Here is a 17,527-nt window from a genome sequence, read left to right as displayed (position 1 = left end):
GAAACCCATCGTGCCCAGAGTGGGGTGTCCTCACCAAGGACACCGAGCTGGGTGTTACAGAGGCTGGAGCTGCTCAGAGGGTGTGAATCTCCTGACGTTCCCTTTGAGTTCACAAAACTATTTCAGGCATGTTAACCTCACACACTCCCTTCTCTCCCCTCCCAGCAGAGGCGAATTAAAGAGCCAAGAGGTGGGATTTTCAAAAAAGAGATCAGAAATTTGATAATCCTCCGTTGGTGGAAACAGCTCAAAGCACCTGGGTTTGGGAGGCTTTGCCTTTCCAACAGGAAAAATAAGGAGGTCTCAGACACAGGGCTCCCAAAACTGGACTAGTTCAACACCCACCACTCTCTCGAAAGCACCAGCAAAGAGTGACACAAAAACCTCCTTTACATTTTACTACCAATATTCTCCCCCTTCCTATTTCCTCTCCAATTTCATTCTCCTCCTCTTCTGTCCCAGGATATCTCACCAGTAGGATTCAGCCTCAACCTTCCAGCACACAAGAATTTATGAGAATTTGAGCAAAGGAAAGGCATGTTGCTCACAGTGAACCTGCTCATTAAGAAGGGGATTTTCTTTTAAATTAAACCAACCAAATCAGAGGGTTTTGGCAATTCTCTGAACTTCTGTTACCAGATGATAATATGTGCAAAGTGAAGTTCTTCTTTTTTATGGTATTTTTTTTGCATTCTACCCAATATTAGAGTGGAAAAATGGGAATCAGCTCCTTCAAAAAGCCTTCCAAAGGTTTAGTTCAAGACAGACAGTATTTCAGGGAAGTAACTCCTGGAGCTAAAACAGCCTCTCCCATTAGTTGCACAAAATTGATGAGGCACTGCAGGAATATATTTATACCTATTTTCATGTAGCTGTGGCACATTTCACCATCTCTTCTTACAATTTCTATAAAATCCACAGCCTTCATGCATGCTTGCTGAATCCTTCACATTTTAGGAGTGTCTGGATGCTGAACAACAGCTCAAACCTATTCTAATGAGGAAAAATATTTTGCTCCCTGAAGTATCCTCAGAAATACTGAGCAAAAGTTATTACCACAACTTGATGAGCAAGATGAGATGGTATATTTGAGCTTTAGAGACAAACCAAGTGCAAAGATGAAAAATAAATCTGCAATCATCACTACCAAATAATTTCCTGCGCTGGCTACTGCCCAAGAAACCCTGACTGCACTTCTAACACAAAGGCTAAAAGTCCCACAGAAGATATTTTTTTAAATAATAATAATAATTTGACCAATCTATATCCCCCAAAGGAAGGGGGAAAAGGCAACACTTGTTAAAGACAGCTTATCCATATAGCTTAAAGAGAACTAATGCCAATTTCTTAAATGAGAAATAAACATCATCAAGTTTTTTGCAGTGAATTATCTGTTATACTGAACTGAGAATACCAATTGCACATAGCTGACAATAATCCTACAGATGTCATCTCTCTTAGACCTTTGGTTGCTTAACAGATATAAGATTTTTACTGTAAAGTTCACCCTGGGCTCCCTACATCAACCTGTGTTCAAACTCCTGCCTGCAAACAACACGAGCATTCAATCATGTCATCCTCTGAAAAGAAAGCAAATAAATCATTGTGCTCACACTGCCATTCTGTACTGCCCTGTAACATCTGTGAACAAGTCAATTCACCAAAGTAAGACATTACTCTTTAACTGAATGCAACAGATTCTCCTTGGACTGGGAATTGCCCCACTCTGCTGCACTGCTCCAAGTTAAAAATAAAAATAAACCAGTGTCAAACACACCCAGTTAGAAAAGCATCCTCAACCTGCAACCTCTTCCAAGACAGCAACATCCCTTACATCTGATTTCTTCTCTCAGTGGCCTCCTCCCTGTACAATCTCCTCCACAGAGCAGGCTGTGACAGCAGAGTCCCTGAGCTGTTATTCCCCAAACTTACCCCCTTCCTGCCCAGGCTGCCTCCAGCAGGTCTGGAGCATTCTCCAGGTGTTATTTGCCTGCGTTCGCCTCGGAAGAAAAAACTTCTCCCTGCCAGCACAATCTCTCATCTGCCTGAGAAACACCATCCCTGGAACACAACAGCATACCTTGGAGCATTCCATGGAGTGGTTCTTCCTGACTAGCTGGCCTGGCAGCTGCTCCCTGTGCCAAAAGCTCCTGCCCCAGCCCCGAGAGGGAAAGGCTGCGCAGCAGCTTCGAAGAATCTCTTTATTCTCGGGTCAGACGCAGGAAGTTTGACTTTTATTAACACAGAAAGCTTTAGCTGGGTCTGCTCTGAAGTGCTCCAGTGCTAATCCTGCCCCACTGCATTGCTTGCTGCCATGGGAATGATTTAATTCATTTACAAGAAACCCCAAATCAGCTGCAGGGTTGTTGTTGTTGTTGTTGTTTTTGTGGGCTTCGTTTTTTTAGGGAGGGAAGGAGGGTTAGAAGCCCTAAAGGCTTTAGGGAGGCTGAGAGTGTATTCAGGTTAACTGCTGATCTTGCCAAGCCTTTATGCACATGAACATCCAGGTGAAGCACAAAGCATCCAGAAGGGTAATTTTTTTTGTGTCTTCAGGTGTTGGGAACTTCATCACAGAATCATGGAATGGTTTGGGCTGGAAAGGACCTTAAAGATCATCTCGTTCCAACCCCCCTTCCATGGGCAGGGACACCTCCTACTTCACTGCAACTGCAAAATAAGTTCTTGAAACTAATTCAGGAGCAAATCTTCAACTAAATCTTCATTTAGTTCCCCCTTCAGTACAAGGTCTTTAAGCAGAATTTGGAGGAGCTGCTGTTCTTCAGCAGCTCTTCAGGCCATGACCAACTGCAGGACCAAACAGACCCACCAAGTTCAATAAACTGATCATGTTTGTAAACACAGCAAGTGGTTCAGTATCTCCAGGAGCTGCTCTTGCTGTTTCCATTCTACCTAAAATTTAAGAACATCACATTGCACCTTATTTGTTTTAGGCTGCAGATCTCCATGAACCACCAAAGATTTACAATTTTGTTCCCTGACAATTCACAGAAATCTGTAACGGGTTTTCAACAGCTCCAGAGACACTGTTTAGAGAATGTTGCCAGGAAAGGAAAGTATATTTGTTTTGATTCATTTTACACCCTTAAAAATAAGCATTTTAAATCCGAGAAATGTATTGGCTTATAAACCTTTTAGGGAACAACAAAAACGTCTTTAGAGATTTACAAGCATCTTTCCAAATGGAGAGGTATTTTTCAAGAAGTGAGGAATAATTCACAGAAAGAAAGAAATAATGAAGGAGCCATAAATATATGGCAACCCAGCCTGCCTTTGCAATAGCATTAACTTTGATGAATTCCTGTACTGCTCACAGGTCTCAGACTATGCAATTACACAGGAATTCCTTTATAATTCAGCTCTAGTGAAGTGCACACTTATTAGGAACCTATGCTGAAGGTATTTTAATATAATTATTCACACTATTACTTTATAAATAGGTAGGCAGTTGCACATTGCTTTGATCTTAAAATGTGACCATTCTTGCTGTTAAAAGGAAAGGGCAGGAGCAGAATTTCCTCTTTGTTGGAGCAGTGGCTACAGGCAGGTTGGAGAGTGACCCTGTAACTGAGCTTGGTTCTTAGAGCAGAGATTATTCACAACATGATGTTACTGATGAGTTATCACAGAGTCAACAAGGTTGGAAAACACCTTTAAGATCATGGAGTTGACACAACACCACCTTGTCTACTAGAACATGGCACTGAGTGCCACAGCCAGCGCTCAAATCATACACACTAGGGAAAAAAAGGAATGAAAAGGGGGAGGGAGAAGATCCAAATCAAGCCCAGAGCCACAGTGGAGAGCCTGGAGAAGATGCAAGGAGCATTTCCCAGCTCGGTGCCCGTGGCAGTGCCCCACCTGCTCGTGTTGTCGTCGTCCTCGGAGTCGATGAAGCTGCTGGACTCCAGCTCACTGCTCATCATGGTGGAGGAGCTGTCGTAGCCAGGGGGGTGCTCACGGTGCCTGTCCAGCTTTGGGTGCCCATTGATCCGAGGGGCTGCCAAAAAATCACAGAGGGGGTGTTATCAGGCAGAGGGGAAGGGCAGGGAAGCAGCAGCACTGGGAGCAGCAGGACGGGCACAGCCACGGCTGCAGAGGACTCCTGTGCCAAAACCAAGCTGATCCCATTCAACAGCTGCAAAATCTACTGTCCTGCCTTCTCCCTAACTTTTCCATCTGCCTGTGGCTCAGTTCATGGACAAGTCACAAATGGATTGAGGGCAGAAGGAGGAGGCACCAACAACTACTGTAAAGGTATCAGCCATCAGTGAGAAGGGCCATGAGAAGTTGGTGTCAGTGGGAAGGTACAAATAAAGCCCCTGGGAAAGCAGCAGGTAACACAATCTGAGTTTGGTAGCACAGAAAACCTTAAACAACAATCCTTATTTCTAGATATTCCAGAACAACCTGGTTTATGTAGATTAGAAGGGCTCACTATACCACTAATGCCTCCTGTTTATATTTTTTCCCTTTCCTTTATCCAGCTATATCTTCTCTGTTACATTTTAAATAGAGTTCAACTTCACATTTCCTGTTTGAATTAGGTATTCTGCTATAGAAAAGCTCCCATGCACTCCTGCAGCAGCTAAAATTTATTTTATTAGCCACTTAAACTTCAATTTTAGCTCCATTTTATACATCCCAAACAGCACCAGGCAGCCTTGAACTCACAAGAAAGGTTTCCTGTGTAATTAAGGTGTGCATTTAAATACATAAAGTTTTTCCTAATTTCTCTACTCAAATAAAATTCCCTTTTCCAACATAGTTTGGGGGCAGGGGAGGTCAGGAAACATAACTGAGTACTTTCACAAACCATGGTTATAAGGGGTTTATTCACAAAATATCCCCACTTATCCAAGTTTTAAGTCCCAACAAGAATCATTCCCTGCTCTGGTTCAATGCCTGTCCCACTAATGACCAGGGACTTTCTGCCCTGCTGACCCCCTGCCCCTGTTTCTTCCTTGGAGGATGACAAGAGTTCACTGGGACCTTCTGACAAAAGCCTTGGAGTGTCTCACAGAGATGAGAATAAAGCATAGCCTGGGAGGGTAAAATGTGTCCTCCTTGACTTTTATCAACAGCAGAGTAGGCCCTGCCTGAGGGACAGAAGCACATCAAAGACCAAATCAAAGCAGCCTGGAAAGCAGAAAGGGAAGAGCAGCATCTGCTCAAGGAAGGTGTAAGGAGGGTTCTGTGATACTGCAGAGAACAAGGGTGTCTCAGGGAGAAGAGACATCCAAGCTCCCAGTTAAGAGGAAAACCAACTGCCCTTCCAATCCCCTCCAGTGCAGAAAGTCTTTACCAGTTATTAACAGAAATATGTTCTCAGTTTCTCAATAAAGACTCGTAACTCCTCTGGGTGCAGGGCTCAGGCCCTGCTCTGGAAGTAGGGAAGAATGATCACATTGTCCACTCCTGCTCTGTGCTTGTACCCATATCCATGCCCTACTCCTGCATCCTGCTTTGCCTCGTGTTTGAAGCTCTTTGGAACCCCCAAACAGCCTCTAATCACTCCACCAAAGACAGGCTTCGAGTTCCCATTGCAACTGCTTTCTAGTTCCAGCCCTTCTTCAGATTCCTTGGCACACTCTGCAGTAAAAAAATCCATATATTGCAGCACTGAGTGGAAACCTCCAACAGCTCCTCTTCCCAAACATTTGGGGATCTACAAGCCTGCCCACATGAAGAGTTTCTCAAGGCACAGGCCATTATGTGGCATTTTTCAGCTGCCTGCACAACAGTTAAGTTCAGCCCACAGCAAACCTGGTGTCGAAACACCAGTGTCGACACTTGACATCTGCAGACTTGTCAGAGACCGAGCAGCAGCTCTAAAACATCCCTCAACGCCAAAGGAAACTTTGTCCCTTAATTACCTCCCTAATTAGAGCCTCCCCAGGCCCCTTTCCCACTCCCCCTGAGCAGACTGACACGGGAGCTTTGTTCTCCACAGCCAGGGGTCCCCAGAACATGTGCCAGGCAGACCTCCCACGTCTCTAATTAAGATCCTCACTCTACTTTCATTTAACAGGACTTTGTCAACTTTCCAAAGCAACTTTTGTCGCTTGAAGAGACAAAGCAGAGCCCTGACATCCTGATTTCTTCTCCAGGTCGGTTTTCCTGAAGATTTCCTGCACTGTCACAAACCTCCAAAAGCACGTGGAGGAACAAAAGAGTTTTATTATGTTCCTCAAGCCACCACACTGTGGGTATCACTTGGAAATCAGAGAATATACAAGCACAGGAGAAGATACAGGCATTTATTGCCTCTGCACTTAAAAGAGGAGCATAATTTAAGGGAAATGGGTGGAAGAGCTTACAAATGCCCCAGCCTGTGGTGTTATCTGAGTGGATTCCTGGTCTAGCAAATCACAGCCCCTCTGCTGCAAAATCCTTTTGCATTTTCAATATGGGAGAGGTGTGAAAACGTTGTCAGATCACCAGGTGTGTCCACATCTGCCAGGGCCCTCAATATTTACAATGGCCTCTCTCTGTGTGTCTGTAATTGCCCAGCAGCAATTCAGCAGAAACAGCTTTTTTGGGGATGAGTAATCCTGCAACAACGAAGGAAAACACACAGGCTGGTTTGGTGAACAACCCACCCATGATACCACACTTTTAATTACCACCTGGTTCACTTCCCATCACCCAGGCTCCAAATCAAACCTGAAAGCCTCTGTAAGAACCCTGCTGCTGTCCAAGCCCAGGCTGTCACACTGAAAGCTGGCAAAGCTTTTCAATAAAATCAGGAAATCATTTTTGCAAATTAAAACGGAAAATAGGACAGAAAAATCTTCGTTTTGCTTCCTTTCTCCTCCCAGCCCTGGGGTTTTCCCAGGTCAGAACAAGATCCTCAGTTCTGCTGAGCCTCTCAGTCCCACAGTGCCCTGGCATCAGTGGACTCAGCCTCCTCGACCTGTTCAGGTTTTGGCTCGATGTGCCTGCACCTCTACAGTTCCCAAAGGGCTCCTTAGCACCTTCTCTCACTTCACCTGTTGGAAGTGAAGGCTGTAACACACTGCTCATGTTTTCCTGAGGAACAAGTGCTCCTTTCCCTCTGCAGAGTATCCAGGGAAACCCTCACTGCCGGGGTAGGTTAATTCGTTTGTTGTTCTCTTTACACCAAGGGGGAGCTCAAACACTCACGCTTCACCCAACAATGAGCCCCAAACGAGTTCCAAACACTCGGTGCTCAGGTTATTGTTCAGCTGGCTGAGCCGGCAGGGCTGTCCCTGTGTCTGCAACAAACCTCTGAGTAATGCAGGGCTCCAAGGAGATCCCTCATCCTGCCCCTCCAAAACCACCAGAGCTGTAATTTTGGTATTATTCAAACGAGTCCCTGCAGGACCAGATCAAACACTCTCACTTGCATTCCCTTCTTTCTGCAGGGAAAGGAGGATTTACCACTGTTTCATAATGACAAGCCCCTGGAAGAGCTGGGATCCAGGTGTCACACCCTGCTGCCCTTTCCCCATCCTTGTTCCCCTTTCCCTGGGACTGCTCCCCCATTTTACAGCCACCTGTGCTCCACACAAACAAGAAAAGAATAATCCCTGTGATGAAAAGGCCTTCAAATTCTTTCCAGAATTACGGTATTTCACTTATTTTAGTATTTTCAGGTGGGACACAGTGATCAACTGTGCACTTCAGGGATGCTCCCCACTGAAAACAACACACTGGGGTGTTATTGTATGTATTGTTTGCCATTACTGTCAAATAAAATATTGTTGTGACCACAGAAACACTGTGGAAATTAAACAATATATTTTGATGGTTACCATTGTTTCGTGCATGTTAACAAAACTCACCTGCTTCAGGTAGAAGGCCTGGATTGTTTAGAAAACAGGGAATGTTTGCATTACTGACATGTCATTGCCTGAGCTCTGACAGGAGGGGGAGGAAATTTTATCCCATTTTTTTCTAAAGAACTAGTTTCAGACCCCCCCAAAGGCAGAAACTCCTGTGCTCCAACAATCCCATATGAGCATTCCAGACTGTGGCCCCACACCATCCAACACCAGCTCTCAAGCCATGAATATCCACAGCAAAACATGCACTGGCACTGACTGAATGTTTAAAACAATTCCCCTTTTAACATCCTTCCCGTAACAAGTTTCTAACACAACCCTATTAAAAAATTCTGCCCCTTTCTGTGATTTCCCAAAGGAGTTTGCAGTCAGGGTCATGCACAGACACCCACTGAGGAATTTTCAGTCCTTCTGAACCAGTGACATATTGGACATGAATAGGAAGACACCTGTTTTTAGCCCACAGTATATAGATGTGATTTCTGGTTTTCTAACTGCAGGCAAATACTTCAGTGGGTGGAGCTGTGAATAAAGATTGTGACAGCATCTCTTGGGCTCAAGTATTCCAAATTCTGGACCATTTTAAACTCAATGGGTGGCACCTATTAATTCTTAATTAAGCCTGGAAATTCTTGTCTGGCAACGAATGAAAAAAACCAAGCTTACTTTGATGTACAGACTAGAGGGAAGAGATGGAGTTCTGCAGTTTATTTGTGTACTTTGGGTGTATTTAGATATAAAAAAAGATCTCCAGAGCCAACGTTAGATCGGCACAAAACACCACGGCTGATCTGAGCCTTGAGAAATGAACAGTTAGTCCTCCCCAAGCTACTCATCTTCAGAAAGCTCTGAATGTTGTCAAAAATAATCTCTCTGCCACTTTACTGCAGGTTGCCCAGACCTCTCAGAAAACGCCGAGCTTCAAAGAGTTTCAAAGCAATTATCAAATTATTCCATTAAAATAATCACAGCCCCTGAAAGCAGGCAGGAACGCAGACACAAGTCTCCCTGCATGGCAAAAAGCAATTGTTGCTCTGAAAGACTGGCAGGAAAATTGTTCTTTCTGAATGAAGAAAAGGGGGATGGGGGGGGGGAATGAGCCAGGACTCACCATCCTCGTGCCCTTCCCTGTTCCTCCGCCGGTGCCTGTCCCGCCGGTGGCTGATGACTGACTCTGTCCCTGTGTCATTGTCCAGGCCATCCCTGCTGCTGGCAGCGTTGGGGCTGTCACAGAACAGAGAGGAACAAACACCAGGATCATCTCTTTTTTTCTCTCTTTCAGTAAAACAGTCAGTTCAGCAGCCAGAAAACTGTTCTTGCAGCCGAGCGCTGCACCCCCTTTCCTCCCCCAGCCTGGCTCTGCCCACCCCAAAAAACCACCTGGGGGGTGAAAACACAACTCCACATCCATGCCCTGAGACACACAGTGCTATTTTCAAACAGCACAAATATTATTCAAACAGTGAAAGCATTATTTTCAAATGCCCCGAGACACACGGTGCTATTTTCAAACAGTGCAAATGTTGTTCAAACAGTGCAAATGTTGTTCAAACAGTGAAAGGGTGATTTTCAAATGCCCTCAGACACACGGTGCTGTCTGCACCAGCATTTGCACATCACCATGACGTGGGAAAAGCTGCCTGACAAGACTGTTGCCTGACATTTCCATAGGAAAGAGAGGTGCTGATGGGCCAAGGGGAGGGATCGTTCTGGCACGTGCTGAGCTCCCAGCCAAAGGGCAGGAGCTACAGCTTGTTGGCCAGTTTTAATATAGAGCACTGACCTTGAAGGTTGAAGTCCTGCAAGTCACAGCAAAGCTGAAAATAATTAAGTGCATAAAAGCACAGAATGCTCTGTGTTAAAAATCTCATCCAGTCCCACCCCCTGCCACGGGCTGGGATACCTTCCACCAGACCAGGTTGCTCCAAGCCCTGTCCAACCTGGCCTTGGACACTTCCAGGGAAGGGGCTGCCAGAGCTTCTCTGGGAATTCCATCCCAGCCCCTCACCACCCTCACAGCCTAGAATTCCCTCCCAATATCCCACCTAACCCTGCCCTCTGGCTGCTTGAAGCCATTCCCCCTTGTCCTCCTGCACTCCAGGCTCTTGTAAATTCTCTCTCTCCATCTTCCTTCTGAGCTCCAGTGCTGGAAAAGGCCACAGATCACTTTAATGGATTAAACTGAGGGAAGTGACCTAAAGCTCCTGAAAATACAACAGTGTGTGATGTGACATGGGCTAAAGCTCTGCTGTGGAACATCACCCTTAGAAAGTTACTGGTCCTACTTTTCCTCTCTGTCCCTCAAACACTACCTGATTAAAAAGGACTCCCCATTCATACCTGTGCACCTGCTATTCGTGCCTGACACGCCCTCACTTATGCACACAGAGGGTGCAATGACCATCACTGACTGACACAAAGCACCAGAGGCACTCATGTATCACTCCCAGGGCTCCCCGAGGCTGGAGAACACTGCCCTGCCTGTTTTACACAGGGAATTAAACCCCCAACCATCCAACCAACCTGTCCCTGGACCCAGGACTGGTTCTGGGTAAGCACAAGTGTGGAGTGTTATATTTAAGAGGCTTTTGTGCCTCCTGCACACCCACACACACTCTGTGGGCACGAAGGAAATAAATGTGCTGACATGCCCACCACCAAAATGAGGAAATCAAGGTTGTCATTCCAGAAAACCTTTGCCTGCCCATCTGAAGCCCTGCCAAAAATGCCAGGCTGTGTTTCAGTGCTGTCACACGGCTGTTTGCACTTCTTGTTCAGCTGAAAAGGGGGAGAGGGGTGGCAGATCCCTCAGGTCACCCTGAGAGTCCCTTGGACATCCCAGCAGCACCATCTACTGACTCCGCTCATAATTCCCACTCCCAAATCGCTTCCTGGGCTAAACCCGCCCACAGAAGGTGGGTTATTCCCTAACAAAGGATGCAAAAGGAACTCCCAGCTGCCTTGTTTCCCCTCTCCCTGCTGAGCCAATTAAACCCAGCTCAGTTTGCAGAGCACATCCCCAAGAGCTGGGGGACAGAGGTAACTCAGAGGTCAGTGCTCTCACCTGGCTCCTGCACCTCCACCACCACACCAGGAGCAGCCTCACCCACTCCCAGGGATTTGCCAACCACCAAACAGAGCCTGAAATCCAGGATGAACTTCAGAACCCGCATCAGGGAGGGGAAAAAGTTAAGTTCTACTTGGGTTTAATCAATGATTAATCAAAATATCAATGCTGCCAGGAGGTGGTTACCACTTCACCTCCAACAAGGATATTCCCTTGGATGGCATCACCTGCTGATGTTCCTGCTGCCTCTATTCCCTGGATTCTTGGCTGTCCAGCAACATTTCTGTACAATTCTGTACAATTTCTGTGCAATTATACAACAGCTGGTGCTTCTTTATTTATAAATAAGGCCTCAGTCAACACTGGAGGAGGAAGGCAGAGATGACACATCTCTGGCAGCTCGAATAGCATTAAAAAAAAAAACCTCAGGGATTTAGGACCCAAGAAGGTAAATCACACTTACTGCAGAATCACCACAGCAAAATCCCCAAGAAACATCATTTTCCAAAATTTCTGGAGGACAACAGTCACGATTCAGGTTTTGGAAGCCAGGCTTTACAATTAAAGACTTGGAGCAGCTCAACTTAAGCTTATCCAAGAGAAACAAATCATTTCAAAACCCAGTGGATTCTTTAACGCTGGGAATCTTCAAACCTGGAGTGGGGTGTGTTTTAAAATTAAATTCTAACAGTGAAACAGAATTTAGGGCTTCGTGCAGAATAACTGAGTGAGATACTCTGTCCTGAGTTATGGACATAAACTCAGGCCACTATTTCATAAAACACAGCAGCAAAAACCACTGTAACACGTTAAGATGTTCAATTGTGAACAGAAGAACCTAAAAAGGGAGAGCAAATTTTAGCCCAGATCATCTCCCCACAAGCCAGATTCTCTAATGCAAGAGAGAAAAAGAAAGAAAAAAAAGGGTGGAGAGAGAGTGTCTGACTTACAGGGTGGTTATTTTTTTACAATAAAGGTTGATCTTGCAGCTATTCCACGTAGGTTTAGGTCAGAAAGACAAAGAACTGGTTCTATTTTCTGGTCACATGCACTGGCACAGGCCTCTCCCAGGCAATTCATGAACACAGGAGGGCAGCACAGCCCTTGCAAGACACACTGGCAGGTATTTCCCAGGATTTCTTGTCCCCTCTGGAAGGCTTTTATCTGTACAAGACTCACACACAACACTAAGGGTGTCGGTGATGCCAGAAATCAATGGCACCACCGAGCAAATCGAGGCCACGTTTCCTTCTCCAAACACAGGCTAAGATCTCAGTTAGAACCAGCTTTAAATCCTCCCTAAATTCCGAGGCCCTCCCTAAAAAATGAAGGTATTTTCAGGATCCCCATTGGCTCTGCACACAGAACAGGAAATAACCAGGCTCCCACAAAACCAGAGGACTCCCAGTCCGGCCACACACAGAGCTCTGGCAGCCTCTGGATGGACCATGGACGAGGCATTATTCCTGATGGGAATTCTTCCTTCCTGATAGCAGCCTTCAGCTGGCTCTGCACACTCCATAATTACACACAACACCCTAATAAGTTGTCATCCATCATCCACCACAGAAAGCATTTTGGGCTCCCTCGCTGCTTAACTCTTCCACGCCGGCTTCGAAAATGAGGTGGTTTGGATGTTTATTTCATCCATTTCCCTTTTAATCCCTCGATATGTTATTTTTATAACGACAACAACTGCGGCAGCAGGAGAAATAAACAGGCAGGAATTGCAATTTAATAAATAAACAAGATAATTTGCCCTTACTGGAAGGATGGAGGGCGGGAGTCTCCGATGCCTCCTGTTCTCTCGAGGGGTGGTGGAAGGTCTGTGTGGCTCTCAGTGCACTGGGAACCTGTGTCAGAGTGAGAACTTTCAGCCAGGACCAGCTGTCAAGAGAAAAAAAAAAAAGAGAATTTCCCACATTTGTAGCAGTTTCTCCACTCTGACATAGAGATTTTTCAGCCACTTTTGCTAAAAAACCTGGAGGGAAACTGGAGGGAAGGAAGGACACAGATTGCTGCCAAACCCCCACAAAATCAGGGTGCATTCCATCCCAACATGAAACCAGCAGCAGCCTGGGGTGTGCACAGAATTCCTGCAGGCCCCCCAAACTCTTCTCACCCCTGGAAAAGCAGCACAGCAGGCGGGGAGGGCACTTTTGGGGGACTCACATTGCAGGGCTGTGCTCTCAGTCTGGCCCTGCCAGGCCAAGAGTAAAAAGGTAAAGCTGAAACTTGACAGCAGGACAGCCCAAAAGTGGCACAACTTCTACAAAGAGCTTCAAACTCCCTGAAAATCCACAACCTGGTCTGGCCCGACCTCCAGATCTCCAAGTTGCCTCTTAAGAGCCTGAATTAAAATCCAAATCCACCCAACCTTAAGAGCCATACACTTTTAGAGGAGGACTAAGATTCCTGATGTTCACTCTACTCATCTCTTGTGCCTGTTTTGTCCCTCAGTGTTCCCTCAAGGCAGAGCTGCAGGTAGGAAGAGGTGTTTTTCCAGCTGTGCCATAAAACCAGGATGTGCAGTGAGCGCTCTTTTGTAATTCATGAGGACCTGAAAACTTGGACAAAATGTGGAGCTGTCACCTTCAAAACTCCTCTGACACTGGCATTTGCATTCCTGGAAGCTGGAGGGGCCTGGCAGCCTTTGAGCCAGGATGGAAGGAAAGGCTGCAGAGCACCCAACACACACAGAACCCACGTGGAAATTGGGAATTAAAGACACGCCGCGACAATCCATCTTCTCATTCCAAACACCACATGTCTACACAGAGCCTGGTGTGTTTGGGAATTGTTATATATTCCAGTCCTGTCACAAGGCTGGATGTAAATTCTGCCTGGAACAACTAATGCCATCAATACCCTCAATCATTAGCAGGGATGCTCCCGGATAATGGATCACAGGCACGGTCGTGGCACACGAGGGGTTCACCACACTCAGCCTTGTTCCCAATAAATTCAGGGCATCCATCTCCACTCAGCACTCCCAGTGTGACATCTTTAATCAGCAGATAAACAGACAAGAGAAAGAAGAATGATTCTCTTCCTCTCCCCACCCTCCTGGTTTGTGGCTCATCTTAATACATTGATTGACAGAGGATCTTAAATTTGACTAAGATCTGATTCCACCCACTTATCCACTGGCTAGTACCTACTTTTCTGTGTTTGACAAGGAAATAATAAGTATTTTAAAAAGGCAAGAGATGCTTTGTGTTCAAGTTTCCTTTTGTACACCCAGGTGAAACTGGTTTTCCACATTATTTTTGGTTTCAAATCTTCCTTGTGCTGCAAAGGAGCTCGTGGCTGAAAGGAACACCCAGGAACCAAAGAGAGTCAATGGCTCAGTGAATATTTTATAATGAAATCAGCATTTTTGCCTCAATTTTCTAAGCTAGAAAGGCAGGATACCCCCAATTCTGCACAAGTGAGATGAAAGCCTAAAAGCACCCTAAAGCCCAGGGGAGAAGAACCATTCACTGGGTGAAGCAGCACTACAGAAAAACAAATATGCACTGATCCAAGACTCCCTTTAATTTATCTCTGCAAACAGAACAGGACGATTCCCAATTAGCAGTCCCAGTTCTAATTCAGCTTTACCTGCCAGGTTAAGTGGTTATATTTTATTTAAAAGCCTAAAAGGGGAGGAAGAGATCCCAGTTCTCTACTGTGCAAGCAGGAAGGCAGATGACCAACCTGAGAGGGTTTGTGCAAAATGAAAAGAGAATTCCGTGAACTGAAGGACCGAGTTCTCGTTTTAAATGACTTTACAAAGAGTATTCTCCCATTAAACTGGGAGAATTTTGCATTTCCTATGCAAAAAGTGTGTTTCAACAGCCCACTGACCACTTTCTGGCCATGATCCACAGAAATTAAGACTTGAACTAGTGATCTGGAGGTGACCAGGGTTAATATCCTGTCACCAATCACCTGAGCCCCCAAATCACTTGGCCAGGTCTCCTTAAACAATACAATTATAAGGTCTTTAATTAAATAAATGCTCCATTAATGATATAAATTAATACCTTTCACTGAGAGGCAACAGGGTCTCAGCCTCCCTTTATTTTTAGCTGTGGAAGAACTGGGGTATAAAAGAGGTCCCAACAATAACTGGTTAATTTATTGAGGACTAATTCCAATTTAATGATCAGATGGATGCTGCCTGTTAAAGAAAGGGATGGAGAAGGAGCAGGATAGGAGGGGACTGGCATTCCAGATGCAGGGCATTATTCCTGAGAGCATAAACCATAAATATGAGAAGGGAAACACACACAGGCTGTCAAAAAGGAACTGCCTGGAGACAAAACAGTTCTCCAGCACCACATGGAGTCAGCTGCATTATTCAAACTCTTTATCACCAAAGCAAAGAGCAACAGAGGAAACACTGAAGGGAAAAAACAACACAAGCTTTTTCCTAATAACTTGATAATTAAGGCTTTCTTTCTTTCAGGTGGGGGAGTTAAAGGGAGATGTTTAGAAAGTATTGCTGGCATTCTGGAGATGCAAGGATGGCTCATCCCCTGAGGAATCTCTCCTCGCTGCCAAAATCAAACCAGGGGATAAAAAGAGGAAAAAAGAAAAGAGGGGAAAAAAAGAAAAGAGATGAAACTGGGTGTGTAAGTAAGATCTACACATCCCCTCACCCTCCACACTCTGGATTGTAGCAAGCTCTGCAAACAAGCACTTGGCACCACGAGGTTTTTGGGAGCAGGGAAACACGTTCCTGCTTTGGGCCTTTGGCAACACCTGACTCCAAGACAAATCCCTTCCATATCTCTGGGTATTTGCTCTTGAGCCTTTCCCTGCTCCTGGAGGGAGAAGCCTTGGCAATGCAGGACCCAGCAAACCCATCTGTGTAAAATGAAAAGAGAATTCCACGAACTGCAGGACCGAGTTCTCATTTTAAATGACTTTACAAAGGGTATTCTCCCGTTAAACTGGGAGAATTTTGCATTTCCTGTGCAAAAAGTGTGTTTCAACAGCCCACTGACCACTTTCTGGCCACTGATCCACAGAAATCAGAATTGAGAAGTTAGTTTGTGGAGGCAAACCCAGCTGCTGGAGGCTGTGGGTCACCCTGGGAGTGCTGCTGAGCAGGGGCAAAATCCACCCCAGCAAAGCAACCCCTCGGGAATATTTCCCCCAGGGCTGTGATTTCCTCAAGGATGAGGCACTGGGTACCCACCTCTTACTGACCTGCAGTGGGATTAGAGTCACAAACACCCTCAGACACTGCCATTACCATCACAAAGGGAAAAAGAGCTGCAAAAAATCACCCACACTGCTCTTTCAGGAATTAAATCACCTTGAACTTGAATCAGTTCAGCACCAGACGGAGTGAACTCGAGATACATTTGAACTCAAAAAACCACCCTGGCAATATCCCCTGTTTCTGAGCAGCTTGTTAATCCCAGATAAACATCTTTCACATTTCAAGCAGCAAATCACAAGCACAACAGCCACGATGATAACGTGGTGGCCAGTGCAGATATTCCCATGTTTACCTCCCCAAAATAAGATCCAAGTTGTGCTGCCTGTGCTGCTGGTCATAGGCACTTCACACAAAGCACACTTGAATTCACAGACACATCCTTCGGGGTGAAATTTTGCCCCTGAGGAATAACAACAATAAATAATAATAAATAAATAATAATAAATAAATAATAAATTAATAAAGAATAATAAATAAAACTAATAAGTAAATAAAATAAATAATAATATATAAAATAACAATAAATAATAATAATAAATAAATGAACCCAGGAGCACAACAGTTTAAATAAGTTGCCTAAGGTGATCTTCCTCTTATGATAAGCAGGACCTGGGAGCTCCTGCAAGAGGACCCGACTTAAGAAGTTTAGGCAATTAAGATCTTGAAGCAATTAAGTTGTTAAAACAAGACACAGACTGTCCCCATCTATGTCTGGCTACAAGTGGAGCACTTGCCCTTCATCAAAGCTTTCCTTCTTGACTTACAGATCCCTGTGTTCAAGAGCACTGAATATAAATGGAGGGCTGCAGACCAAATTAAAAAAAAAAAAAAAACAACAAAAAAACCAGAAACCACCCCAAAAGAGCATCAGAACAACATCTGTTGGGCTAGAAAAGAAAATCTGCAGCAGAAGGTGGTACACACAGCAAGATTATTCTGACTGCACTGCCTGGTTTATTCCTCCCATGTGTCCAAGGGACCAGAAAGGTGGTGGAACACCTGACTCCATGGAATTCTGGGCTCAGCTGGTGCTTTGTGGTGGGCACAGCCCTGCCTCTCTCAAGGCAGGGGAGGATTTATCACTGACTGAAGAAGCAGAAGAATTCTGAGGGGGGGTGGGTGTGCACTCGAGAGAATTCACAGGTCCTTGCCCTGGCAATTCCAAGGTGGAATTGCTGCTCCCCGCTTTGCTGGGCCACCTAAAGCCCCTCATTTCTCCCACCAACACGTGACAGGCTGTAAATCATTATTAAGATAAATTCTGTCCTTTTCTTTGTCCAACAAAGCCCTCCAATCTCCCACCCCGTTGAGTGGCAGAGGTAACTCACCCCTGGGCTGCCCCAGCACAGACTGGCCAGTGTTTGCAGGAGAAAGGCAGTGCCACAGGCAGCTCCCTGGCCAGGGGCCAGCCCTGATAAT

General features: G+C 45.4%; 1 protein-coding gene across 3 annotated transcripts in view; it reads right to left on the bottom strand.

Annotated features, from left to right (window-relative positions):
• Positions 1–17,527, bottom strand: part of DVL1 (dishevelled segment polarity protein 1) — a 67,963-nt gene that overhangs the window by 17,867 nt on the left and 32,569 nt on the right. For all 3 annotated transcript variants that reach the window (XM_064678404.1, XM_064678405.1, XM_064678406.1), the window contains exons 3-5: positions 12,659–12,780; positions 8,938–9,050; positions 3,880–4,018 (exon numbers count right to left, since the gene is read on the bottom strand). In XM_064678404.1, the coding sequence (XP_064534474.1) occupies positions 3,880–4,018; positions 8,938–9,050; positions 12,659–12,780 (374 nt within the window). The remainder of the gene's footprint in view (positions 1–3,879; positions 4,019–8,937; positions 9,051–12,658; positions 12,781–17,527) is intronic.

The sequence above is a fragment of the Pseudopipra pipra genome, chromosome 22, assembly GCF_036250125.1.
Source record: "Pseudopipra pipra isolate bDixPip1 chromosome 22, bDixPip1.hap1, whole genome shotgun sequence".
In the NCBI taxonomy this organism is placed as follows: Eukaryota; Metazoa; Chordata; class Aves; order Passeriformes; family Pipridae; genus Pseudopipra; species Pseudopipra pipra.
This window is presented reverse-complemented; position numbering and strand designations above follow the sequence as displayed.